The sequence below is a fragment of the Capricornis sumatraensis genome, chromosome 8 (genome assembly GCF_032405125.1).
Source record: "Capricornis sumatraensis isolate serow.1 chromosome 8, serow.2, whole genome shotgun sequence".
Lineage (NCBI taxonomy): Eukaryota > Metazoa > Chordata > Mammalia > Artiodactyla > Bovidae > Capricornis > Capricornis sumatraensis.
This window is the reverse complement of record NC_091076.1, coordinates 84184157-84211565: the sequence shown is the minus strand read 5'-3', so window position 1 is coordinate 84211565 and position 27409 is coordinate 84184157. Positions and strand designations below refer to the sequence as shown.

The following is a 27409-nucleotide window of genomic DNA, read 5'->3' as shown; positions in this document are numbered from 1 at the left end:
CGGGGGCGCGCCCAAGGTGGGCGGCGGGCGGCCCAGGGCGGGGACTGCAGCGCGGCTGGCCCGGCCCGTCCTCCCCTCGGCCTCCTGCGCGCTCCCCGTGGCCGGCGCCCGGCACATGGAGGCGGCCGAGGAGCTTACACCCGGGCCGGGAGCCCGGGCGCTCAGCCCGGAGCGCCGCGCGCCGCGCTGTCTGCGGCTGGCCGACCTCCGGCGCGAGCTGGGGGCGCTCCTGTTCCTGGCGGGCCCCGCGGTGAGTAGGGGGCCTCACCGGGGGCTGGTCCCGGGGGCGGGGGTCCCAGGGCGCAGAGCTAGCAGGAGGCGGTGGGCGCGCGCGCGCGGGGCCACGGTCCCGGGAGCCTGGAGGCGGGCAGGTCCGGGCGCCTTCGCGTGCGCCCGGGCCGCGCTGGCCGCCCTGTGCGGCTGGACAGCTAGGGAGTGGGACCGGCCGCGTCCAGTCTCCCGCTCCGGAGCCTTCTCTGGAGGAGGGCTGCCGAGGAGCAGGCGGAAGCCACCAGAACCGCAAAACACTGCGGAGAACACCGAAAACTAGCCGTCGATTCCGGCCGTGAACGTGCGTCTCTGGAGTAACTCCAGGTGGGGAGCGGTGTCTTTTAGACCCACATCTTCAGGCCTCTGCCCAAGGAAACTAGCGGCATCCTGCCTCACACGCCCTTCCCCAAGTCTTGTGTTTAAAACGTTTTTGATGTGGTTCTCTTTGGGGCTGAGGGTTTTTTTTTTTTTTTTTTTCCTCCATTATCATTGTCAGTTTAGGACTCTTTCTGTGTTTTCTGTTTAAAGGTAATTAGAATTCTGAAACCACAACACCCACAAACCAGAATCTCATCATTGTTCTCCTGCCAGTTTGGGTGATTTTCAAATCAACAGGGTAAGGGAGCCCTTTCTTCAGACAAGAAGAACCTGAGATGGTTCTCAGGGGAGAATAAGCTTTTGGACTGGAGAAGGGAATGGTTCCCCACTCCAGTATTCTTGCCTGGAGAATCCCATGGACAGAGGAGCCTGGTGGGCTACAGTCCACGGGGTCACAAAGAGTCAGACGCAACTGAGCGACTAACACCCAAGCTGTTGGGCTCTGGGGTGATGAGACATTCTGCACCTGCAGAGGCTGAGGCAGACAGGAGTGACCTGATGGTGACCCCGCTGTTTGTGGGATCCTGGGATGCCCATTGTGTTGTACCAGGTGGCATGGATGAGGCCGGGAGAAAGCCATGGCTTGAAAATCCATGTAGCGGGGAGCTGTTGGCAGCCAGAGGGAAAAGAACACCTGGTTAGGAATCTTACTTGTGGGTCCAGTTCTCTGTTTTGACCTCAGAAGGGAGGTTAGGAAATGGCTATGTGAACCTGAGTCAGCTGGTAACCTCTTCCGGCTTCAGTTAATCCATCCATAAAATGCGGATAATAATACCATGCTTGGCCCCACATTATCTCACAGGTTACTGTGAGAAAGGTCTCTGTAACGCTTCCCAAGTGGCTCAGCAGTAAACAATCTGCCTGCCAATGCAGGAGATGCGGGTTCCATCCCTGGGTTGGGAAGATCCCCTGGAGGAGGAAATGGCAACCCACTCCAGTATTCTTGCCTGGGAAATCCCATGGACAGAGGAGCCTGGGTCCATGAGGTCACAGAGTCAGACACGACTTGAGCAACTAAACATGCAAAGCTGCTATTGCTCTGCTAAGTTGCTTCCGTTGTGTCTTGCGACCCCATGGACCATAGGCTGCCAGGCTCCTCTGTCCCCGGGATTTCCCAGGCAAGAACACTGGAGTGGGTTGCCATTTCCTTCCCCCAGAGGATCTTCCTGACCAGGGATCGAAAACTTATCTCTTATGTCTCCTACATTGGCAGGTGAGTTCTTTATCACTAACACCACCCTGAAAATGAATAATTAAACAAGGTAGCCTCTGAGATGCAGCCACTCCCAGGGCAGGCCCCTGTCTCTGCTAGCCCCCAGAGTCACCCAGTCCCCTTGTCGGTCTGCAGGGATGGTGAGCACATGGCTGACATGCAGCCCCCTGCCCTTTCTCTCTGTACACTTGTGTGTGTGTGCCTGTGACGATGTTAATTATAGACATAATCTATGTTCCTTGTAGAAAAAACAGAAAACCGAGACAAAGGAAAAGTCTCTGAAATGATCTGAAATAACCAGAGAGTTGGGAAATGTTCCTTGCAGCCGTTTGTGGGACTGTTTCTGTCTGACTGCTTTACGCAGTCGGGTCGTAGAGTTCTGACACCGGTTTAATTGGGTTGTATATGGGCTCCTCTTGGTCCCTCTCTGTCTCTGTTCCCCTCTCCTCTGGGTTTTCTGTTTCCTGGGGGCACAAGGGAGGGGAGAGGTGCCCCTCATTGCCTGCTCAGGGTCCCCCTCTTCACTTTCTGAGGGTCCCCCATCCATTAGGTAGGACCCTGGTCTGGGGCTCCTCTCTCTGATTTTCTGTCTCCGGTTCACCCTGTCCCTTCCAGGCCTCTCATATCAACAGTGACCCACGAGGATCCAATGTAGGAATCGGGTTGAGGGACTAGGACTTACCACACCTGCAGTGAGCTTTAAATGAGGGCTGTAAAGAGAGAATAATGCAGAACACAAAGGCAAGCGTGTGAGATGAGCCGTGCACATCTGAACAGAGGCTGGGCCACATTTTCCTTTAAAGATTTAGGTAAACTGTGCGTTTGTTGGGGCAGGAAGGCAGTTGTTGAAGTTACCTGGCCTCAGGCGTATCAGCTGAGTTTTCTCCTCGTCATTAGCTTCTCTTCACCAGACTGAACTGTCAGTCCTGAAGAATAATCTCAAAGAGGGATTGCGTGCTCCTCAGGGACACAGGCTGTGCAGTGCATTGGTGAGGACAGAAAAGATCTGGGGTAGCCAGGCCCAGAGAGGGCCCTGGTTTCCATCTCCATGGAAACAGGCTCACCTGGGAGAGAGTTGAGGGGGTCTAGGGCTGAAGGACAAAGACTAGTGACAATGCCCCCCAAGCAGAAGGGCATCTGAGAGACTGGCTTCCTGCCCACGGACCTGCAGGCTGATCTCTGACTGTTAGCCTGTCGGTGGGGAATGAGGAGCTGGGGTTGATCAGTTACCTTAGGTAAGATGTCGCAGGAGCAGACTTGCTGGGGGCAGAAAATGACCTTGGCCGAAGGTGGGAGCTTCTAGGCAGTCCAGTGGTTAGGACTCGGAGCTTTCACTGCCAAGGGCCCAGTTTCAGTCCCTGATCAGGGAATTAAGATCCCACAAATCCAACTGCCCCCTGCCCTCACCTTTTCCCAGCCCCAGCCATCCCTCACATCCCACCCCCTCCTGCCTGGAACGTTCTCCCAGACAGACAGGGCCCTTTCAATTGCCCGCTCACCATCCAGGTTTCGGCAGAAACTTCTGTGACTCCTGAGCTCCTGTGTTGTCTGCAGTGCCCGTCTTGTTTGATCCACTGTGTTGTTCCGTGTTGAACATCTTTCCCTGTGATGCCCTGGGTTCCCTGGGGTGGGGCTGGAGCCATGGTGTTCACCTTACTCAGATCTATGCTCCCGTGCTTGGCCTGTACTCGGTGCTCCAAAGGAGTGGACGAGAATCGACCTTCTTTTTTTTTTTTCAATTTCAAATTTATTTAATATAAATTTATTTATTTTAATTGGAGGCTAATTACTTTACAATGTTGTATTGGTTTTGCCATACATTGACATGAATCAGCCATGGGTATACATGTGTTCCCCATCCTGAACACCCCCCCACCTCCCTCCCCATCCCATCCCTCTGGGTCATCCCAGTGCACCAGCCCCGAGCACCCTGTATCATGTACTGAACCTGGACTGGCGATTCTTTTCACATATGATAATATACATGTTTCAATGCCATTCTCCCAAATCATCCCACCCTCTCCCTCTCCCACAGAGTCCAAAAGACTGTTCTATACATCTGTGTCTCTTTTGCTGTCTCGCATACAGGGTTATCGTTACCATCTTTCTAAATTCCATATATATGTATTATACTGTATTGGTGTTTTTCTTTCTGGCTTACTTCACTCTGTATAGTAGGCTCCAGTTTCATCCACCTCATTAGAACTGATTCAAATGTATTCTTTTTAATGGCTGAGTAATACTCCATTGTGTATATGTACCACAGCTCTCTTATCCATTCATCTGCTGATGGACATCTAGGTTGCTTCCATGTCCTGGCTATTATAAACAGTGCTGCGATGGACATTGGGGTACACGTGTCTCTTTCAATTCTGGTTTCCTCAGTGTGTATGCCCAGCAGTGGGATTGCTGGGTCGTATGGCAGTTCTATTTCCAGTTTTTTAAGGAATCTCCACACTGTTCTCCATAGTGGCTGTACTAGTTTGCATTCCCACCAACAGTGTAAGAGAGTTCCCTTTTCTCCACTCCCTCTCCAGCATTTATTGCCTGTAGAGTTTTGGATAGCAGCCATTCTGACTGGCATGAGATGGTACCTCATTATAGTTTTGATTTGCATTTCTCTGATAATGAGTGATGTTGAGCATCTTTTCATGTATTTGTTAGGAATCTGTATGTCTTCTTTGGAGAAATGTCTGTTTAGTTCCTTGGCCCATTTTTTGACTGGGCACACCAGGCAGGCTCACACCCGCTGTCCTTCTGGCATCCAGCCCCAGGGGTCACTCTCCCAAAGCCTCCTGGCCAGAAAACGAGGGTCTCCATGACAGGAGGCAGAGACATGCACAGACAGCCCGGCCATCTCTCTTGTCCACTTAGCCCTGTCTGAACCCCAGGCAGGAGTCCTTGAGGTGCTGGGGGAACAACCTGTGGGCCCAGCAGCAAGCCCTGTAGGTTCTGTAGGTCTGGTCCTTGATGGCCCCCTCTTGATTGGAAGAGTATAGTGGGGTGGGGGGTGGAGTATGCTGAAAGACAGATCCCTCAGCCCCATGGATATCTGGACTCTGTCTCTTGAAGTGGGACTGGGCATGGGTCTTCTGACCAACATCCTCAGGTGATCTCAGGTGTGTGGTTAGCAAACATGAACTCTGGAGCCAGGACCCCCGCCACCCCTGAGGCTGGGGTGTGGAAAGTCTGGCCATCCAAGGACTGTACCACTGGAATGACCCACCTTCAACCCAACAGTTGAGTGGATTAGCTCCGCATGAGACGTGGGTTTGATTCCTGGGTCAGGAAGATCCCCCAGAGGAGGAAATGGCAACTCATTTCAGTATTCTTGCCTGGGAAATCCCATGGACAGAGGAGCCTGGAGGGCTACAGCCTATAGGGTCACAAAGAGTCAGACATGACTGAGCACACACACACACACTCATGCGCGCACAGACACACACACAGGCACTCATGGATTAGCTCAGCTAGATTTCCCAGCCTCTGCTCTGAGAGGGTCAGCTGATCCCACCCGTGCACTGGGCATTCACCCTAAGAAAATGTCTGGCCCCACCCAAGTAAGAAAGACATTCTGTGCAGTGCACTTTGTATCAGCAAAACCTGGAAAGCAGCCCAGAGACCTGACCATGCATTTTCCTGTGAAGCCACAGAAACAGCTTACCTGTGGCCTGTGGAGTTGACCGGACACTGTTCTGGAAATATTGAAGTCTGATGAAAAAGGGGAAAACAGACCTATGACTATCGTTTGCAACAGTTTATGACAGTTCAGTTCAGTTCAGTCACTCAGTCGTGTCTGACTCTTTGCTACCCCATGAACTGCAGCATGCCAGGCTTCCCTGTCCATCACCAACTCCCAGAGCTTGCTCAAACTCCTGTCCATTGTTGAGTCAGTGATGCCAAACAACCATCTCATCCTCTGTTGTCCACTTCTCCTCCCACCTTCAATCTTTCCCAGCATCAGGGTATTTTCCAATGAGTCAGTTCTTTGCATCAGGTGGCCAAAGGATTGGAGTGTCAGCTTCAGCATCAGTCCTTCCAATGAATATTCAGGACTGATTTCCTTTAGGATGGACTGGTTTGATCTCCTTGCTGTCCAGTGGACTCTCAAGAGTCTTCTCCAACACCACAGTTCAAAAGCATCAGTTCTTCAGCTTTCTTTATGGTCCAAATCTCACATCCATGCATGACTACTGAAAAATCTATAGCTTTGACTAGATGGACCTTTGTTGGCAAAGTAATGTCTCTGCTTTTTAATATGCTGTTTAGGTTGGTCATAGCTTTTCTTCCAAGGAGCAAGTGTCTTTTAATTTCATGGCTGCAGTCACCATCTGCAGTGATTTTGGAGCCCAAAAAATAAAGTCTGTCACTGTTTCCATTGTTTCCCCATCTATTTGCCATGAAGTGATGGGACCAGATGCCATGATCTTAGTTTTCTGAATGTTGAGCTTTAAGCCTACTTTTTCACTCTCCTCTTTCACTTTCATCAAGAGGCTTTTTAGTTCCTCTTCACTTTCTGCCATAAGGGTGGTGTCATCTGCCTATCTGAGGTTATTGATATTTCTTCTGGCAATCTTGATTCCAGCTTGTGCTTCATCCAGTCCAGCATTTCTCATGATGTACTCTGCATATAAGTTAAATAAGCAGGTGACTGTATACAGCCTTGACATACTCCTTTCCCGATTTGGAACCAGTCCATTTTTCCATGTCTGGTTCTAACTGTTGCTTCTTGACCTGCATACAGGTTTCTCAGGAGGCAGGTAAGGTGGTCTAGTATTCCCATCTCTTGAAGAGTTTTCCAGTTTGTGGTGAACCACACAGTCAAAGGCTTTGGCATAGTCAATAAAGCAGAAGTAGACATAGTTTACGCACAAAAAGGCTTAAAAAAAAATCTGAAAAGACTGATAGTGATGCTGAATTTACCCAAATAAGGGCCCTGTGCCCTTTACAGTTAATATAAATTCACAATCAAAGAGACACCAACTCTGTGAATGAAACCACAGAATATCTGTGGGGTGGGGACAGCACTTATTCATGGCCAGTTCCTGGGAACAGGCCTATGGGGGCCCCTGTTTCTGACTTTAGGGTCTACAGAATTGGGTTTTTCATATCAACCTTTTTCAAAATTTCTATATTTTTGGCTGTGCTGGGTCTTCATTGCTGTGTGGGCCTTTCTCTAGCATGCTGGGCGGGGGCTTCTCTCTAGTTGCAGTGCGCAACTTTGGTCTCTGCAGTGGGGGAAGCAGGAGCTGGGTTGAGGTTTGGAATTCGATGTGGAGATGTTTGCACCCTTGCCCCCGCACACGCACATGCACGCACACGTGCATGCACGCACACGTGCACACACGGCTGAGCGCAGGCCTCTCATGGTCTGTCGATCTGGGTCCACCTGCGGAGATGCACCTGTCTGTCCCCAGGTGTAGGGAGGGAAAGCAGGTGGTCACCTGTACCGTCACCAGCAGGGCCAGGTCCAATGCCCACGTGGCAATCTTGGGTGGTTGCGGCACTGGCCGATGGCAGTGTGGGTCGACAGAGTGAGGACGAGGGTCACTGGGAGCCTCGCCTGAGCTCACCAGAGGAGCTTTCGCCCTCGAAGGACTGAACGGCAGCAGTGCTGGCTGGACCTGCACAAGCTCCCTGAACCCGGGGTGTGCACTTTGAGAGGGGCGTGTGGGGCCGATGGGCTTCCCGGGAAGTCCTGCACCTCCAGGGTCTGGCAGGTCACAGAAGGTGGTTTTAAATTAACCTGAGGAGATAAGTCAGTGTCCAGAGGTGAGGCAGGAAGTTCTGGAATGGTGAGGGAGAATGAGTCCATGTTCCCCGAGCTGCATTTGCCGTCATATTGGAGGCTTTGTGGAATCTGAGATGCTCGGCAGACTGGTAAAGATTTGCCCCATCGTTCCAGACCCCACCGCCTTCCACTGAGGTAGCCTCAGGTCTGCCTCAGGAGTTCCTCTCTGTGGACTGTTCTGTTGGCAGTTGAAAGCTGTTCTCTTCAGCCCTCAGGAGGAATCTGAAATAACAACGGGGTCATCTCAGGAGGGAGCCTCTAGAAATTTCAGGGAAAATAGGCATGCCGTCTATGGTATGAGAATCTACAGTGAAAAATAATTTTAAAAGTTGGAAGTTCTCAGAAACATGATACTGGTGGTAGCAAATGAACTTGCATATTTTTCAAGAAGTCCACCCGAGGCTGCTCGTTTGCCTGTGAGAGCTGGCGGAGGCTCCGTGCAAGCCAGACCTCCTTACCTCTGGTCGGAGCCCACCCGGGAGGGTGGGGTCACCTGGGAGGCCCGCCCCTCCCTTCCACTGCCGTGGCGGCCCTCGCCTGCAGCCTCGTGTTTTCCATTTCTTCCCAGTTCCTGGCCCAGCTGATGGTGTTCCTCGTTGGTTTTGTGAGCTCTGTGTTCTGCGGGCACCTGGGGAAGCTGGAGCTGGACGCTGTCACACTGGCAATTGCTGTACGTACGGGGCTGGCCAGCTCCGAGCTAGGGAGCCGTCTGTGTTCATTTGCTCCTGCGGCTCTTACAGATGATCAGAGTTTAGGGTTTTCAGGGAAGACACGTATGTGTCTGAATCCCTCACTGTTGGAGGCCACTGGTCTGAAAGGGGTTTCACTGGTCTAATCTCCAGGTGTGGGCAGGGCTGTGACCATGTTTCCATCCTCAGCCTGCCTCTCCTTCCCCAGGGAGCCGCCCCAGGTATGTGTCTCCTCAGGTGCCAGGCTCTGCATGGGGCGTCTCTGGAGGGCCAGAATTCTGTCTGCCACGCCAGCTAGTCTGCCATCCCTGGAGCTCTGGCTCCCACCCTGACCCCACATCTGGGAGAAGAGAATTGTTCACCAGTAGAAACCCTCCCCCTTCCCCCAGCTCTTGATTTGTCTCTTATCCCGAGATGCCAGAATATGAAACCCTGGGTGCCCGGGTCCAAACCTGAAACCGGGAGGAGGGACTTCCCTGGTAGTCCAGTGGTTAAGAATCTGCCTTTCAGGGCAGGGGACATGGGCTGGATCCCTGGTGGGGATCCCTTGTTGCTCCACAACAAAGACCCAGCTTAGCCCACCCCCCCAAATAATAATAAAACTTAAAAAAATTAAATAATAAAAGTTAAAAAAAATCAGGAGGCACCACTCCTCTCTGTACCCCAGACGTGAGCCCCACAGCCACAGAGAGGCATCATTGCCCTCAGCCGTGGTTGTTGGCCTGGGGGCCCTGCTGGCTTGCTCACTTGAGCCAGCAGATGTTTTGCTGAAGTTCTTGCTGCAGGTGTGTCCTCTGAAAGGCACGCATCGGCCTCCCATCGGGCATTTGAACTTGCCACCTCTGAGCCTGCAAGGTGCTCTGAACCATCCCCAGGGGCTCGTGGCTTGCTTTGCTTTCAGGGAGCAGCATGGACAACCCTAGTTTAATTATCCTTTTTGGTCTCTGATGTTTAGATATTTGGGGAGCTCAGCAAGCTTCCTGCAGATCCTTCTTGGCCACGGAAGTTCAGGAAAGCTGGTGCTTCTGGGCTGGGCCTGGCGGGGACTGCTGTCCCTGGTGCCTCCCATAGACTCGGGGGGTAGCAGGTGGAGGCAGGCAGGGCCTCAGTCTTCCTTGGTTTGGGGGTGCTGTGGATGCTGGAAGGCCTGAGTCTTGGCTCTGAGACTTGCTCCTGCTCTCGCAGAGTCCTTCAGGGCGTTGTTTGGGTCATCCTTGGTCACTAGCAAGTGGGCTCACCCAGGACTGCTCTGTGCCATGCCGCAGACCCCTTAAAAGGGTTCATGGTTCTCAGAACCTGGGAAAAAGGTGCCCAAGACCTGGGGAACAAATGCCTAAGAAAGACTAATGCAGTGTGGTCACCACGGCCTTGACTGTCCTTTCCTCCCAGCACTGTGTCCGTCCTTTAATTCAGGGCATGGGGAGGTCTGTGCACAGGCTCCGGGCGGAGTGCTGAGGGCTCCGGGGCTCTGACAGACAGACAGGGAACCTGCCCCTAGCCTCCTCCCTGGTTTGTTCCCAGGTGGTCAACGTTACTGGTGTCTCGGTGGGGTTCGGCTTGTCTTCTGCTTGTGACACACTCATCTCCCAGGTGAGTGGGAGCCCCAGGTCAGGTCACTCCCCCCGCCCCACCCCAGTTGGAGGGCAGAGACCCCCAGGGCAAACCCTTGCCACATTTCTCAGCTCTCCTGCTGCCTCCAAAGTGTGGCCGCAGGTCTCTCTGGTCTGGGAAGTGGTGTTTTTCTGCATGACAGCCCTACTGCTACGTCTTGACAGATAGGGGATGTTTTGTAAAAGTCCCTTTTATCACTTCCAACATTGTGGAGCTCGGTATGTCCAGGGGTCCTCAAACGTGCATGTGTGTCAGAGTCACTTGGGGGCCCCCCACCAGCCATAAGCCTGAAGAGCCAGGTCTCGGGGGTGGATGGGGAGTGTCCTGACTGGTTGTGTATGCTGGTCCCAGTGGCTAATTTCAAGCTGCCCAAGATGTCACTGAGCTGGCTGGGGAGGGATGTGCATGGTGGGTTTTGTAAGCAATGGGAGCTGGCTCCAGTGCCTCCCCGATCCCCAAGTTTCTGCATCAGTAGGTCTGGGGAGGGGGAGGCCCAGGACATCATATTTCTAATAGGTTTCCAGGTGAGGCCACCCTGACTGCACATTAGGATTACATGGACATGGGGAAATTTTACAAATTATTGGTGTCTGGGACCTACTCTGGACCAGTTAAGTCCAGACTCATCTTTATCAATCCTCTGTAATCAATGATTTAAAAATGTTCCCCAAATTAAACATCCATTTATGATAAAAAACTCTTCAGAAAATAGGCACAGAAGGAACGTACCTCAATATAATAAAGACCATACAGAAAAAGACCTTGGTGCTGGGAAAGATTGAAGTCAAGAGAAGGGGGCAGCAGAGGATGAGATGGTTAGATAACACCACTGACTCAATGGCGTGAGTTTGCACAAACTCCAGGAGATGGTGAAGGACAGGGAAGCCTGGTGTGCTGCAGTCCACGGGGTTGCAAAGAGTCAGACATGACCGAGCGACCAAACAATGATAAGGTCACAGCTAACATTCTCAGTGGTGAAAAGCTGAAACCTTTTCCTCTAAGATCAGAATCAGACAAGGATGCCCTCTTGCTCCACTTTTATTCAACATAGTATTGGAAGTCCCAGCCATAGCAATCAGAGAAGAAAAAGAAATACAAGAAATCCCAATTGGAAAGGAAGAAGTAAAACTGTCACTGTTTACAGATGACATGATGCTATAGAAAATCCTAAAGATGCCACCAGAAAGCACCTGGAGCTCATCAATGAATTTGGTAAAGTTCTAGGACACAAAATTAATATGCAGAAACCTGTTGTGTTTCTATACCCTAACAATGAAATATCAGAGATATAGGAAATGTTCCTTAGGTGATTCTGATGAGCAGCTGCGTTTGAGAACCACTGATGCCTAAAATGTAGCAGTCTCTGCGGCCATCTGTCTCCCATGGGGCGTGATTGGAGGCCTCTGGGGGACAGTGAGGGTGCTGTTTCTGTGTTAATGTGTTGGTTTTGACTGTGCATGCAGACGTTTGGGAGCCAGAACAAGAAGCACGTGGGCGTCATCCTGCAGCGGGGCGTGCTGGTGCTGCTGCTCTGCTGTCTGCCCTGCTGGGCGCTCTTCCTCAACACCCAGCTCATCCTGCTGCTCTGCAGGCAGGACCCGGCCGTGTCCAGGTGAGATGGGCCACCCCTCAGCAGGATAGGTCCATCCCGGCAGAAAGATGGTGCCGGCCAGGTTCAGGCTCGGGGGGTTCCCAAGGCCAGGGACAGGCCACGCACCAGGAGTGAGTTAAGCTGTCCTCAGCTGATTCTCCATACCTGGCCTGTGGGATAACATACCCGCTCCTTATTTGGGTAACTTTCAGGTAAATAGTTTTGGGTGAAATATGATCTGCAAACACCCTCCACGTGAAATAGTGGTTCATGGTGTTGGTTCCCGGTTTTGTGATTTTTGGCCCTGGTCAATATTAAAATCACCTGAATGCTTTTAAAGCCCACCGCTGGGGAATTCCCTCGTGGTGCAGCAGTTAGGACTCTGTGCTTTCACTGCCAAGGGCCAGGTTCGATTCCTGGTTGGGAAACTAAGATCCTGAAAGCTGCATGGTGTGGCAGAAAAAAAAAAAAAAACAACAACACCCCCCGACCTGGTACCCTCCTCCAGCATTTTGTTCTTTTCATTTGTTTGTTAAAATATTTATTTATTTGGCTGCATACGAGATCTTTGATCTTGGTTGCCACCTGTGGGATCTTTAGTTGCAGGATCTAGTTCCCTGACCAAGGATCGAACCTGGGCCCCCTGAGTTTGGGAGCATAGAGTCTTAGCTACTGGATCACCAGGGAAGTCCCTAGCATTCTGGTTTAATTGGTCTGGGGTGCAGCCTGGGTGCCCATGTCTTTCAAAGCTCTTTTAGATGATTCTAAAATGTGACACAAGGTTTGAGAGCCGCTGGTTTAGTTGATAAAGACCTTTTGTGACTTTCTGCTCAACCAGTGGCTCTGAACCCAGGGGACATTTGGAATGTTAGGAGACGTTTCTGGACGTCAGAACTGGTATGGGGGTGTCGCTGCTGGTGGAAACCAGATGCTCCAGAACATCTTGGGATGCACAGGACTGCCTCCACGGCAAGAATTACCCAGCCAGGGTGCCCAGTTTGAACCCCCTGTCCTGGACCTGGAGAGACTTGGGAGAACCAAGAATGATCACTCGGGTCATAGGATGACATGTTCTGTGTAGATTCCGATGGTGCTCCAGCAGCTTCAGCCTGTACGTTTAGGAAGAGCCAAGCATGTGAAGGTAGTGTTGCTGTGTCCTGCCTACCTTTCCCTGGAAACGGAGCACTCTGTCACTTTTTCCCTCTTCCTTGTACAGGCTTACCCAGACCTATGTCATGATCTTCATTCCAGCTCTTCCTGTAAGTGTCCACGGGGTAAGGGGGTCCCTCCTTGAGGTTCATGGGTAAAAAGGCAGCAGAGATGCCTTGAGCTCAGGGATCTGGTTCAGCCCTGCGATGATGCCCACATGAGGAGTTGGTTCCTTCAAGGAAGTGTAGTTTTCATCATACTCGGGAAAGACACAAACCTTTGTCCCTCAAGAAACACCAGGGTCAAGAGGGCTGCAGAGGCCAGGGTCCCCGCTCCTGTAGCAGAAGGGGCCTCTGCTCACCCACGGGGAGGAGCTTGGACTTCTTCTATAGATGGTGAATCCTTGCCACCACGGACTCCCAGGGGCCTCACCTGGAACTTTGAGGCTCTTGCTTGCTAAGCCTGAGGCACAGAACCCACGTGTGTGTTAGTGTTCAGGGGGGCCCTACCTGGTTGGTGAATAAGCACAGCTATTTCATTTAGTTAAACACGTGGCCGGATTAGTCTGCTGAGCTGCTGTAACAAAATATCACAGGCTTAAACAACAGAAACCTATTTCTCACAGTCTTGGGGGTTGGCAGTCCAAGGTCAAGGTGTCGGGACTGGTTTCCTCCGAGGCCTCTCTCCTTGGCATGGAGGCCCACCCCCAGTGTCACTTGTCTGCCCAGAAGGGCACCAGTCCTGCTGGATCAGGGCCCCCCCAGTGACCTCATTTAAACTTAATTGACTTTGGGCTTCCCTGGTGGCTCAGATGGTTAAGAATCTGCCTCCAATGCAGATTGGAGGATCAAATCCAGATTCGATCCCTGGGTTGGGACGATCTCCTGGAGAAGGAAATGGCAACCCACTCCAATATTCTTGCCTTGAGAATTCCATGGATAGAGGAGCCTGGCAGGCTACAGTCCATGGGGTTGCAAAGAGTCAGAAATGACTAACATTTTCACTTTTAAAGACTTTATCGAATATGGTCACGTTGGGCATGAGGGCTTCAGCATACGAACTGGGAGGGGATATAATTCAGACCTCAGAAGCAGTCATTTGCCCTCATAATTGAGATTGTGGTCTTTACTTTTTCATTTTAAATTGAATATTCTTTTCTAAGATTTTTTTTGGATGTGGACCATTTATTTAACATCTTTATTGAATTTGTTACAGTATTGCTTCTGTTTTATGTTTTGGGTTTTTTTTGGCGGGGGCGGCCCTGAGACATGTGGGATTGTAGCACTCCGACCAGGGACCAAGCTGGCACCCTGTACGTTGGAGGGTGAAGTCTTAACCACTGGACTACCAGGGAAGTCCCTGAACCGAATATTCTTGAGTTTATTCCACCAAATAGGACTGCAGCCTAATCTATAGAAGGGGGCGCCCATCCAGAGTTTGCACGGGCCTCTTGCACAGCCCAGTGCCCCCAGGAGAATCCCAACCAAGCACCCAAGGAAACCACTCTCCCAGCTCCTCTTGGGGTGCTTAGATCGTGTTCGCCCATAAGAGAGATGTCCGGACTTGGGGTTCCCGTCCTGCCCCCGAGCCTCCTGAGAGGGCTCCCACCTGGGCCTCCTGTGGGAGTGGAGGGCAGGCTGGCCGAGGTCTCAGCTCTCCACTGTGAGGCTGGCCAGGATGCTGACCTCTGTCCCCTGTTGTCTTGCAGGCAACCTTCCTCTACACGTTACAAGTGAAGTACCTGCTCAACCAGGTAACTCGACTCTCCTGTCCTGTGGGGGTGAGTGCATCTCTCCTTTCAGGGGTCAGGGAGACCCGGTGGAGAGGCTTGCCTATCCGGAGCCCCTGTGGGGTGTTTCCCTGAGGGGTGCAAGCAGGGCTGAGGAGTCAAGGAAAGGACAGGTCGTTATTGGCACTGGAAAAGTCGGATCCAGTTCCCATTTGGAAATATTGTTATTGGTGGGCCGGCAGGGAGGATTCTTGGCCCTGCACCATTGCCTGGCTCCGGAGGGGTTGGGGGTCGACCTTTCAGCTCCGACCATCTGGGGATGTGAAAGCACCCCCTTCCCCACGATGGGAGGTGCCTCATGTCATCAGGACTCTTGGTGGGTGGCTAACAGCAGTGGCCAGAGCCCGGCTCCGTGGGTGTGGAGTCATGTGTGGGACCGTCTACTTCCTTCCAGAAGGACCAGATAGATAGGGTACCAGGTGGTGGTAGGGTACCAGCCCATGAGGGCAGGCTCTCCCGGGCTTGTGTGACAGGATGGTGGAGAAGAAAGCTTTCTACCTATTTAACATCCTTAAAGTTAAGGTGTTATCCTCGTAATGGAACAAGGTTTCCACTGATTCCACATTTTTATTAGTATCAGAATTGTATACTTGAAATGCCTGTAAAGAGGCAGAAACCAGCGTGTGCCCTGGATTCTGGGCTGGCCCCTCATAGTTTGTTACCCCGTTTGAGGGCCTTTGGCCTGTCAGCCCCCCAACAAACGTGGGGCTCCTGAGTGGTTGAGTGAGGAGTGGGTGTGAGGACCCCTCCCTGAAGGCCCTGAGGCAGGAGAGATGACCTAGAAGAAGGAGTCCTGAGCTGAGGAGTCAGGAAGGTGACTCAAGTGGTGGAGGATGCATGGGTTTCTCGAGGTGGGAAGGAGAGGGGGTGCAACCCAGACTGAGTGGGTGCAGTGGGAGCCTGGACATGGAAAGGGGTGGCCCAGGCTGACTAGATGCAGGAGAGAAGGAAAGGATGGAGCCGCCGCCTATGGGACACGTGAAGGACAGGTTACTGGGGTAACTAAAGGACAGAGGATGCGGAAAGGTGAGAGGCAGGCTTGTGGGGATTCAGAGGGGGCTGTGCAATGGGCCGGGGCCTGGGGGCCTTAGCCTCAGGCCCTCCTCGGTGCCTCTGCTGTTTCTCCTCTTTTCTCTCGGTGGGCTCCCACCCAGGCCCCCTCTGCCAGGTGGTCCCACAGCCTCTATCTGAAATGCACATCGGGTCACCTGCCTCTCCTGCTGAAACAGACCAGGGCTCCCGGTAAACAATGCTTGGCAAGGTCCTGGTCTGGCCTCTGAGCCCGAGGCCATGAGCCCGCAGGCTGCAGAGCAGCCAGGGGAATGTGGGTCTCAGGGCACAGAGCGGGGGTGGAGGTGGGGTGGGAGATCTGAAGGACGGTGTGAAGGGAGGGCGGAGCAGAGGAACCGCAAATAAGCGGCCAGTGTCCGCCTGCCCTGCAGAGCGACCAAGCCCTCCCTCCCCGATTGCTGTGTCCAGAGATGCTGTGGCTCCCGTGGGAAATCCAGATTGCTTTTTAAAATTAATTAATGAATGACGACTGCACTGGGTCTTCATTGCTGCTCGAGGGCCTCCTCTAGTTGTGGGGAGGGGGCCCTAGCACCCAGGCTCAGCAGCTGTGGTACCCGGGCTCAGTTAACCTGCAGCATGTGGGATCTTCCAAAACCAGGGATTGAAGCTGTGTGCCCTGCATTGGCAGGCGGATACTTAACCACTGGACCACCAGGGGGAGTCCCGAGATGTTTGATTTATACTGTGGTTTCAAAGAGCAGAATTTCAAAACACCCTATGATTTGGGGCATGACGCTTTACAAAGAGGTAGCACTTTTTAAAAATTGGGGTATAGTTGATGTACAATAGTCTATAAGTTACAGATGTACAGTATAGTGATTCACAATTTTTAATTCCCATGTATCGTTGTTATAAAATACTGGCTGCATTCCCTGTGTTGTGCAGTATGTCCTTGTAGATTATTTAACTCACATATATTAATAGTGGGTTCTACCTCCTAATTCCCTCCTCCTATATTTCCCCTCCCCCTCCCTCTTCCCACTGGTAACCAGTGGTTTGGTCTCTGGGCTTGTGAGTCTGTTTCTGTTTTGTTAGATTCACTAGTCTGTTTTATTTTTAAAATTCCATACATAAGTGAAAGCATACAGTATTTGTCTTTCTCTGACTTAATTCACTGAGCATAATGCCTTCCACGTCCACCCATGTTGTTGCAAATGGCAAAATGTCACTCTTTTCCATGGCCGAGTCATCGTCCATTGTATATACACGCCACATCTTCTCTCTCTGCTCATCTGAAAGGTGACGTTGTACAGTGAGGTGACCCCTTGCGGTGGGCGGCCCCTTCCAGTCGGGGGAAGCAGTGCTTCCTGCCTTCATCACAGCCGACTTTCTCTGCGTCCATTTTCTGTCCTGATGCTGTGAGGAGAGACGTCAGCCCTGGTCCCGTGTCGCTTCACTCTCATGCCTTCAGTCGGTCAGAGATGTGGGAGGCCTGGAGCTGCTCGGCTCTATCCCCCACCCCAGGGTCATAGCGTCCCCGTAGTTCCCGACCTTCAGCGTTGGTCCAGGTGCCCAGGGAAGGTGACGTGTTCATGCTGCTCCTGTGCACGAGCCGTCTCTCGTCCTCCCCCTCCGCCGCTTCCCTCTCTCCTGCTGCGTGTCCGTGGCCAAAAAGATGCCCTTCCGGCCAACCCAGAGGAGGGAGTGCCCGGTGGATGGGAGCAGCAGCACGGGCACGCCTGTGACAGCTGCCCTGCTGGCCATGAGGGCGCCTGTTTGGGTGGCAGTCGGTGGTCCCCATGGGTCTCCAGCGCGGCCCCTCGTTTCAGGGAATCATCCTGCCCCAGATGGTGACCGGTGTGGCTGCCAACCTGGTCAACGCCCTCGCCAACTACCTGTTCCTCTATCAGATGCATCTTGGGGTTATGTGAGTCCTGGGGAGTCCTGGGTCAGGGAGCGGGGCGGCCTCCTGTGGATTTCCAGGGCAGGGTGGGGCGTCCATGCCGACCCTCCTCCTTGGGCCGCTCTGGACCCTGCGGGGGGATGCTGCTCTGGGAGGAGGTGACCCGGGGCTGCTGTATCACCAGCAGGGCAGAAGGGGCACCCCTCAGCGTGTTCTCTTCTGCCCAGGGGCTCGGCACTGGCAAACACGGTCTCCCAGTTCACCTTGGCTCTCCTCCTCTTCCTGTACATCCTCGCCAAGAGGCTGCACCAGGACACCTGGGGAGGTAAAGGCTGCCTGTCTCCTGCCTGGACACGACTCCTGTCTCGGCTCGAGCCCTTGCCCGGTGGCCGTTTGTGTCGCAACCAACTGCATCTGTGTCCTGCCTGCAGGCTGGTCCTGGGAGTGCCTGCAGGACTGGGGCCCCTTCTTCCGCCTGGCCATCCCCAGCATGCTGATGCTGTGCATCGAGTGGTGGGCCTACGAGATCGGGAGCTTCCTGAGCGGTCAGCGTGGGGCCGGCCGGTGGTGGCTTGGGGACAGCCAGGGCCCGTGGGAAGCACGTGGTCACCCATCCCTCTCCCACAGGTGTCCTCGGCATGGTGGAGCTGGGAGCCCAGTCTATAGCATATGAGCTGGCCGTCATCGTGTACATGGTGAGCATACGAGTCCGTCCTGGGGCGGGGCTGTGTGCTTCCCTCCAAAGAGTGCTGAGCACAGGCGTTCAGCGCATACAGGTTGTGAAATGATTCCTGAAGGGCACATTTCACCCTGAAGCCTGGGAGGGTCCTTCTGGTGTGGCAGCGGGTGTTCCCTGTGAGCTGGAGGGCCTTGGGGAGACGGTCCAGAGGACTGGGTCGCCGCCAGTCCTCCGACTCCTAACGCAGTCCCAATCCGAAGGACTCGGTTTGATGGCACACTTGTCAAACATGCCGACTCTTTTCCTGTTTCATAACACAGATGCGGTGGGGACAGGTGGGGGATAAAGGTGACAGTGCTGCAGGAAGGAGGGGCTGAGCTCCATTCCCGCCTGCCTCTGTTGCCTCTGGATACTCAGTGACACTTGTAGGTTAGACCCCCAAGGAATGAAAACAGATGTTTGTACTGAAGTTCCTAGCAGTTCATGATTGCCAAGAGATGGCAGTGTCCCACGTGCCCAGGCATGTGCCTGGGGATGGCTGAGTGGACCCCATGCGTGGGCAGGATGTTGTTCAGCCAGAAGAAGCAAGAGGGTGCTGATGCTCTGGAGAACCCTGGTCGTCAAACGCTTCCCTTTGACTCTCTTTTACTGAAAGCATCAGCTGGACATTCTGAAGGGCTTTGTCCTCCCCAAGTGTCACCTTAGAAATGCAGCTGGGAGGTGGGAACAGAGGGCCTGTGGTGTGGGAAGGACCACGGTGTGCACAGGTGTGCGTGTGCGTGTAGGACTGACAGGAGGACTGATTCTCAGCATCACCGTCAGGTCCCCTCCTCATTTCAGGTCCCCACAGGCTTCAGCGTGGCTGCCAGCGTCCGGGTGGGGAATGCACTGGGGGCTGGGGACATCGAGCAGGCCAAGACGTCCTCCGCCGTCGCCCTGCTGGTCACAGGTGCCTAGACTTGGGGATGCGCCCACAGCCCCCACGCCCTTCCCTGCAGACCCCCTTTCTCACCGTGTGCTTCTCCTGCCATCTGACCTCCAGGGCTCTTTGCTGTCATCTTTTGTGTCCTGTTGTTAGGCTGCAAGGATGTCGTGGGTTACGTGTTCACCAAGGACCGGTGAGTGTGGAGGTTTTCCTGGGATGTAAATCTGCAGCAGAGATGGTCAGTGGGAGCTGCTTTCACACTGGGCCTCCTGGGTGGTTGCATCTTTGGGGGGAGCCTGAGTCACCTCCAAGATCAGACATGCAGTTGTTACCTGGCAAGAACGGATAGGATGTAGGAACTAACTAATAAGCTAGAAGCCGAGTCAGTGGGCATGGGTGGCGGTGTACATTTCTGTAAGTGGAGTACTCACATCTTTTAAAGATGGTAACTCTTTTTGGGTACCACTGCCTCCATCTTCACTGAAATACTTCCTTCCCAACAACACGAGTCATCTTGGTGGCCCAGAAGCTGCCCAAGTGCTTGGCTGGCAATAGTCTTGTAATGTGTTTGTCCATCTGAACTGAAGTGGAACTCTCACCCCTGAGCTGTCTCCACACATCACATTATCAATCACTGAAGAATTCTTGCACCAGCAAAGTCCCCCGTGCTCTGCAGATCCCATTAGGTTGGTTTGATAGCTTTCGTCCATGAGGCCACAGTACATGCTGTCTTGGTAGCTATATTGTGCTGTTACCCCTTCCTTGGGCTTCTTTTTACTTATTTTTGCTGAACCATGTGACATGTGGGATCTTAGTTCCCCAACCTGGGATCGAAACCCACACCCCCTGCATTGGGAGTGCATTCTTAACCACTGGACCACCAGGGAGTCCATAACCTGGGGTTCTTTTGTCAGCAGTTACAAAATGCAGAATTGACCCCTCCCTCCTAGATTCACAAAGCAGGTGGTGTGGATGGAACTGACCCTCAGGCTATTCCTCAGGAATCTGTCTTTTGACTTCTGGGTGGGTTGTCACCTTTCAGCCTTTGCCGTTTTGCTGTGAAATGTTTGAATATCCCTCACATCAGCGTGAGTCAGATGTAGCCAGAGATCATTCTCAGCTTATTCACTTGATCAGAAGTCTGTCTTGCAGGATGGCTTCAGCAGGACCTGGTAGGAAGTTTGATTCTCAATCTGTGCACTTTTGGAAAATTAAATAGAGCAGGGAATAGAGTGAAAAACAAGAGGCCCACCAATGGGATTTTTGATGGAATTAGGAGACATAGAAAACTCACAAAATCAAGTTATTTGTGATATGGCCAAGCTCAGCTGAAACTGGCAGAACTAATGACACATTCTGAGGTTGACACAGATGCCTGACCCAAACAAAGGGCAGAAAGGCAGTGTGCACCTCTATGCAGTCATAAACGGGGAAATTACTGAAAAACCATGGTTTTCTTAAAGCGGAAGAGACTAGTTTGCACAACTTTTGCAAGTATATATAAAATCTGGGGAAATAATTTCTCAAAACTTATGCTACCAACAAGGACCTACTGTATAGCACAGAATTATACTCAATATTTTGTAATAACCTATAAGGGAAAATAATCTGAAAAAGTATATACATATGTATGTGTATAACTGAATCCCTGTGCTAACACCTGAAACTAACATAACATTGTAAATCAACTGTGCTTCAATACAAATTACAAAAAATTCTAATTAAAAAATTATTCTAGAAAACATAGGTCTAAATAAATCAATTTGTTTAGAAATAAGAAATAGTTATTTTTAAAGTACCAGGGGACTTCCCTGGTAGTCCAGTGGCTAAGACTCCAAGCTCCCAATGCAGGGGGCCTGGGTTCTATCCCTGGTCAGGGAACTAGATATCACATGCTGTGACTAAGAGATCCTGAATGCCACAATTAAGACCCAGTGCAGCCAAATAAGTAAATAAATAAAATATATACATATATATTAAAAAAGCACCAACTCCAGGGACTTCCCTGGTGGTCCAGTGGTTAAGACTGTGCTTCCACTGAAAGGGTCCCGGGTTCAGTCCCTGGTTGGGGAACTAGATCCCACATGCCTCACAGTATGGCCAAAAATTTTAAAAATGAAAATAAAAGCACCAGCTCTGGAGGGTTTCAAAGGAGAATTCTATGAAATCTTTAAGACGTAGATAATCCCAATGCTGCCTTAACTGTTCCAGAAAAAGGAAAATTTCCTCATTCTGTTTAGGAAGCGTGTATGTCGGTACCGAAGCTGATGAAGTTTTCACATGAAAAAAGAAAGCAATCCACAGGCCAATCTTCCTAATTAATGTCGATTTTAAAATCCAAAATAAAATATGAGTAGATAGGATTCAGCAGCATATTAAAAATAATATATGCTGATGGAATATGAATATAGGGGATTCTCTAGTGGCTCAGTGGTGGAAAGTCCATCTGCCACGTCAGGAGACACAAGTTTGATGCCTGGTCCGGGAAGATCCCACTTGCCGTGGAGCAAGTAAGCCTGTGCACTGCGATTACTGAGCCTGTGCTCTGGAGCCTGGGAGCCACGGCCACCAAGCCCACGAGACCTAGAGCCCGTGCTCTGCAACAGAAGCCACTGCAGTGAGAAGCTCCGCCACCATAAGGAAGGGTGGCCCCTGCTCGACGCAACTAGAGCGAAGCCCGCACAGCAGCGAAGACCCAGCACAGCCAAAATAAATATTTGGATTTTAAAAAGTGAATGTAACACACGAGGCAGAAAAATCAAGGCACAGAACACCACGGAGAGAATGTCAGAACATGAAACCATACATCAAGTCCAGAAGGGGAAAGAAGAATATGTATTTGTCCTTGCTTTTACTTTCATGAGCACTGGACAAATACAGTACCCAGAACTGTTCCTTGGTTTGGGGGCAGGTCACGGGAGGACTGGGCAAGGAATGGAAATAAGATTTTCCTCCATATGTTTTTCATGTTGTTTAATTTCTTTTAACCATTGGCATATGTTACCTATTCAAAAAGCAAAATAACATTTGAATAAAAGAACTGTACTTCTGTCCTTGTTTGGCAGGGAGGGGTGGCCATCCTGTTCTGTGCTGGATTTCTTAATTATTTATTCATTCAACCAACATTTACTGCCAGACAACATTGTATGTTTCTTCGTTAACCACCTGAAGGAACTGGGAATACTCGGCCATTCCAGCCCCTGGCGGTGTCTCTCTGTCTCTAGCGGCAGAGGTGAGGGTCAAGGCCCGCTCTGTAAACTCTATCTGTGGCCTTTAGGACTTGCCAGCCTGGTTCCCTGGAGGGAGCCTGACCCTTATCCTGTTGTGCGTCACTCAGACACTTGGAGGGGACATGGAATTGTGTGAAAAGGAGGATGGCTCTATAACCCCCATTTTATTTTGGGGGGTGCAGGAGAGGAGTACAGAATCATTTGATTGATTGGCTTTCATTTTAATTTTATTGGGAGTCTAGTTGATTTATAGTGGTGTGTTAGATTTCAGGTGTACAGCTAAGTGAATCAGCTACATGTGTGCATATATGCACTCTTTTTTAGTGAAATCATTTGGTTGAACTGTTTGTGTTGACCACAGGGACTATGTGTTTTCTAAAAGTCTTGAGATACTGCATACAGTAGTTTTCCACTGCAGACCAAAACAAGGTAAGACTCCCTGAAAAGGATGTTGGTGGGACACCTGAGCCTGTTAGCCACACACGGAGGCGGAGCCCTGCCTGGCGGTCAGAATCACGGTCACCAGGAACCACACTGCCCCTCCTCTCTGCCTCCGTCTGCCTCCCAGTCATGCTCTGCTTTGTTCTCCTAACAGAGAGATCATCTCGCTGGTGGCCCAGGTGGTCCCGATTTACGCGGTTTCACATCTCTTCGAAGGGCTGGCTGTGAGTACTGTGCGGTACCTCCTCAGCCGCCTTTACGATCCACGAGTTTCTGCTGACGATGGTAGATTTTAATGGAGAAGAGCGGTCGGGGAGGTGGGATATTCCTCTCACGTCCACTTCACGAGGTCCTGGACTTGAGGCAGAGTCCCCTGAGGTGGGGGGTGCTGGGGTGGGCATCGTGGGGCAGCATGAGCCGTGTTCATACGACTGGCGTCCACCCGCAGTGCACCTGTGGAGGCATCCTGCGAGGCACTGGGAACCAGAAGGCGGGCGCCATCATCAACGCCGTCGGGTACTACGTGCTCGGTCTTCCCATCGGGATCTCCCTCATGTTTGCTGCTGGGCTTGGACTGCTGGGTAAGCCTCCCCCCAGAGCAGGAAGAGCCGGGATCACGGCCTGGGAGGTGGCTGTCAGAGCTCGGAGACAGATTTTGAGACGCGGCTTTAAAAGAACAGAGAAACGGGTGACTGCCCAGCTTTGATTTCTAAAATAATACTTGGGCGTACATCAGCGTTAATACGTGATTACATTAAAACCTGAGCACACTAGCTGGGTGCAGTGGAGACAATGCTCATCTGTATCCCTCAGCTCTTGGCCAGCTCAGAGGCGGAGGCGTCATCTGATACAGAGACTCAGCTTTCAGATCAACGTTCTCCTATGTTGCACATTTTTCTCCTTCAATAATATTTTAATGAAAAGTATGGGAGATGTTCAAAGAATGGAGTTGCCAAGGCAAACTTCAATGGTGTAGAAAATTATTTATTCTGAGTTTCTGGCCTTATTCATATTTTTGAAAGTCATTTTAAATCTTATTTTCTGGCAGTTTGTGAGATCTTAGTTCCCCGACCAGGGATTGAACCTGGGCTGTTGGCGGTGAAAGTGCCAAGTGCTAATCACTGGACCTCCAGAGAATTCCTGGCATTATTCATATTTGGGGGTTTGCCAGTGACATAGCTAAGGAAAATATTAATATTATAGGAATTCACTTTGAAGTATAGATCTACGTCCCAAGAGCTGACTAGGCCCACTCTGCCATTTAACAAAAGCTCACCTACAGAGTGTACAGCAGAGAGAGGTGAGAATCACCCTAAAAAAATGTTAGGGTGCAAACTTGCAGTTGGAAAATAAGTCCTGGGGGTGTGGGGGTGTGACTACAGCATGGTGGCAGTTGCTCCATCACTCTGTCTTGTCCAATTCTCTGCAACCCCATGGACTGCAGCCCACCAGGCTCCTCTGTCCATAGGATTTCCCAGGCAAGAATACTGGGGTGGGTTGCTATTTCCTCCTCCAGGGGATCTTCCCAACCCAGGGATTAAACCTGCGTCTCCTGCTTTGCTGGTAGATTCTTTACCACTGTGCCACCTGGGAAGCCTGTAGTTAATAATACCATATTGTATATTTGAAAATTGCTGAGAGCAGATCTTAAAAGTTCTCATCATAAGCAAAAAAAAAATGTGTAGCTATGTAAGGTGATGGATGTTAACTGAATTTATGGAGGTGGTCATTTCACAATACATACAAATATTGAATCATGATGTTATACACTGGAAATAATATAATGTTGTATATTGATCCATATATAAAAAACGGGGGGAACTTCCCTGGGGGGTCCAGTGGATAGGACTCCTTGCTCCCAATGCAGGGGGCCTGGGTTTGATTTCTGGTTGGGGAACTAGATCCCACCTGCTGCAATTAAGACCCAGTGTAGCCAAATAAATAAAAATTAATAATTTTTTTTTTAAAAGCTGGGGAATCTGAGGAAGTGAGGGCTCTGTGAGAAGACAGTGGACACTCCCTGTACCAACTGGTGTTGAAACTCGTGTCCCCTCTGGCAGGACGTGCTGTCCACCTACACCAGGAGCCCTGAGAAGTGTCAGGAGCTACAGGTTCTCACGGGCAAGGCCAGAAAATCACAATGGCCATCCTAAGTCCCTGAGGCTTTCCCAACATCACTTTCCCGGGTCCTGCCCAGAGAATCCTGATAACCATCCCGTTTCAGCATTCCTGCTTGAGTCAAACAGGAATCTTTTCAATAGTATAGTGAAATCCTTGGAAACTTAGCTCCTAGCTTTCAAAATACAGCTGGAGGTAGCTGGTTATGGGCTTCCCAGCTATTGTTAGTGGTAAAGAACCCACCTGCCAATGCAGGAGATACAAGAGAGACAAGTTCAATCCCTGGGTCAGGAAGATCCCCTTTCGGAGGGCATGGCAACCCACTCCAGTATTCTTTCCTGAAGGATCTCATGGACAGAGGAGCCTGGTGGGCTAGAGTCCATGGAGTCGCACAGTCAGAAGCGACTTAGCGTGCACACACACATGTAGGTGGTTATCTAATGTTTAAGATGGTCAGAGGAGCTTGTGGTTTCTGTGGAGTGGGAATTTTCAGAAGAGGAAGGCTTTGCTTTCACTGGGTCCACTGTAGGAGTGACAGGTTGACTGTTCTAAAGATCAGGCTGATCACACCTGTAAAGTGCAGTGTGGGGTGATGGATACCACAGAGCAGAGTTGAAAAACGTGCACGAGCTCTGGCCACCCAAGCCTTAAAGCATGAGTCCCATCCAGCCCCCTTCACCGTACCCAGATCTAGCCGGCTACAGACATAAACGCAGACCACCCACCAGGGACCAGCAAAGATTCTTCATGCCCGGCTGTGGCACAATTTGATGGAGACTCCATGGCAGGTGGCATGGGAGGGGGAGGGAGCCATGGTGGGGCAAAGGGGAGGCCCAGAAGTGGGGCATCTTATGTGCCTGGTCAGGGGGCACATTTGCTTTTCTCTGGGTGGTCTTAAGCGGGAAACTGGGACAGAAGTTATGGAGGCTGTTAGTTACAGGTCAAAGCTTGGATATTCTGTGTCAGTTATTGCAGAAACTATTTAGCTTATCCCTAAAGAATGATCTGGCCTCTCAGGAGTCTGACGTGAAGCAGACTGGCTTCTCTGCTGTCAGTTATGGGTAAGGGGTTGGCTTCCTAGACAGGTTGCTTTAGATTGTGGGTCAGGGATCTATTTTTGTATAAGGTCTGACAACTGAGACCACCGTCAGCTTGGATATTTAGTCTCTCACAGCTTGGAGTTTCTGACTCTGCTGTGGGTTCACTCTTGGCCAGAACCCTCGTCACTCAGGTTCCCCTCTGGGTTCTGTGCGAGTGTCTGGGGCAGGGTTTTTGGGTGAAAGCGCGGAGTCTTAGCACCTGAACTGCCAGGGAATTCCTGACGTCTGCAATTGTAGAGTGGCAGAGTTTGTAGAGTCCGCTTGGTTGAGGACGATGGTACAAGGTATTGGGAGTCTGGAGGTGCTGTTAGAAAGCACTTTGTCCTGGAATATTCACTTTTCCTAATAGCCAAGCATTATGGTCACAAAGGCCAAAAACAGCCTCCAGATATTTGTTCTGAGATCCACAGACCCAGGAGTGGCCTCAGGGTTCTGGGCTTCCTGGAACCTCCTGGAAACCAAGAGTGAGCAGGGTGGAGGTTTCTGGCTCACTGTGGGCCCCTCCTCTGCCATAAGAACAGATTCTCAGAAGTGATTTAGGAGAAACACGCTCCCCAGGGCAGCTGGCTTTCCACCGAGTTAACTTCTGTTAATGATCCCCACCTCCAGGTCTGTGGTCAGGAATCACCATCTGTACCATCTTTCAGGCTGCATGTTTTCTCGGCTTCATTGCCCGGCTAAACTGGAAAGAAGCCTGCCAGCAGGTAACCATAGACGCTGCTGTCCTGCCCTGGAAAACACACAGAACAAGCTTCGCCTTTCTTTGCCTTATTTTGGAAGGTTTTATTATTATTATTATTATAAATGCTACCTTTTTTATCATTGTTTTATTTTATTGAAGTGTAGTTGATTTACAAGGTCATGTGAGTTTCAGGTGTACAGCACAGTGACACATTTATACACACACAGACAGATATGCATATATACTCTTTCAGTCTGAAAAGGATTTTTATTTTTTGTCCTCACCACATGGAATGTGGGATCTTAGTTCCCTGACCAGGGATTGAACCCATACCCTGTGCAGTGGAAGTGCAACATCCTAATCATGACCGCCAAGGAAGCCCCTTTTCTTTTTCAGATTCTTTTCCCTAATACAAAATATTGAGTATATATCATTGCTGTTTTAACTGGGCCTATTAACTCAGGTGTGAAGGACATCTGTTCGCCTTTGTTTATTCATTCAGTAGAAGAACAGAGGGTCTTTTCCTCCCTGGGTCCTATGTTAGACTTCCGCCTTGCTCCTGAACAGCCCATTTCAGGACAAGATTTAGAAGTGGAGAGAAAGGTGGGGTGCCAGCAACTATATCCTGTTTGTCTGGCTGCAACAGGACAACGGGGTTGCAAAGTCAGACATGACACCCACTGAACAACAAAGTTTCATTAAGATACCCGTGGGCATCTTTCTCTATGAACTTTCTAGGATCAGGGCAGCATGTTAAGTAGGTGATAGAGAAAACGAATGAAGGAAGGGGAAGGGAGAATCCTACAGTTGGTCCCCGACTTGCCTCGTCTTTTTTCCAG

The 27409-nt window shown here is 51.1% G+C and overlaps 1 protein-coding gene across 1 annotated transcript in view; it reads left to right on the top strand.

The window, feature by feature from the left end:
• The first annotated feature begins 115 nt into the window (after nucleotides 1-115).
• Nucleotides 116-27409, top strand: part of SLC47A1 (solute carrier family 47 member 1) — a 38246-nt gene continuing 10952 nt past the window's right edge. The window contains exons 1-15 of the mRNA XM_068977460.1: nucleotides 116-250; nucleotides 8221-8322; nucleotides 9863-9931; nucleotides 11416-11564; nucleotides 12760-12802; nucleotides 14401-14445; nucleotides 17322-17419; nucleotides 17623-17720; nucleotides 17827-17940; nucleotides 18023-18090; nucleotides 18915-19023; nucleotides 19117-19192; nucleotides 22825-22894; nucleotides 23119-23251; nucleotides 26498-26592. Coding sequence (XP_068833561.1) covers nucleotides 116-250; nucleotides 8221-8322; nucleotides 9863-9931; nucleotides 11416-11564; nucleotides 12760-12802; nucleotides 14401-14445; nucleotides 17322-17419; nucleotides 17623-17720; nucleotides 17827-17940; nucleotides 18023-18090; nucleotides 18915-19023; nucleotides 19117-19192; nucleotides 22825-22894; nucleotides 23119-23251; nucleotides 26498-26592 — 1404 coding nt within the window. The remainder of the gene's footprint in view (nucleotides 251-8220; nucleotides 8323-9862; nucleotides 9932-11415; nucleotides 11565-12759; nucleotides 12803-14400; nucleotides 14446-17321; nucleotides 17420-17622; nucleotides 17721-17826; nucleotides 17941-18022; nucleotides 18091-18914; nucleotides 19024-19116; nucleotides 19193-22824; nucleotides 22895-23118; nucleotides 23252-26497; nucleotides 26593-27409) is intronic.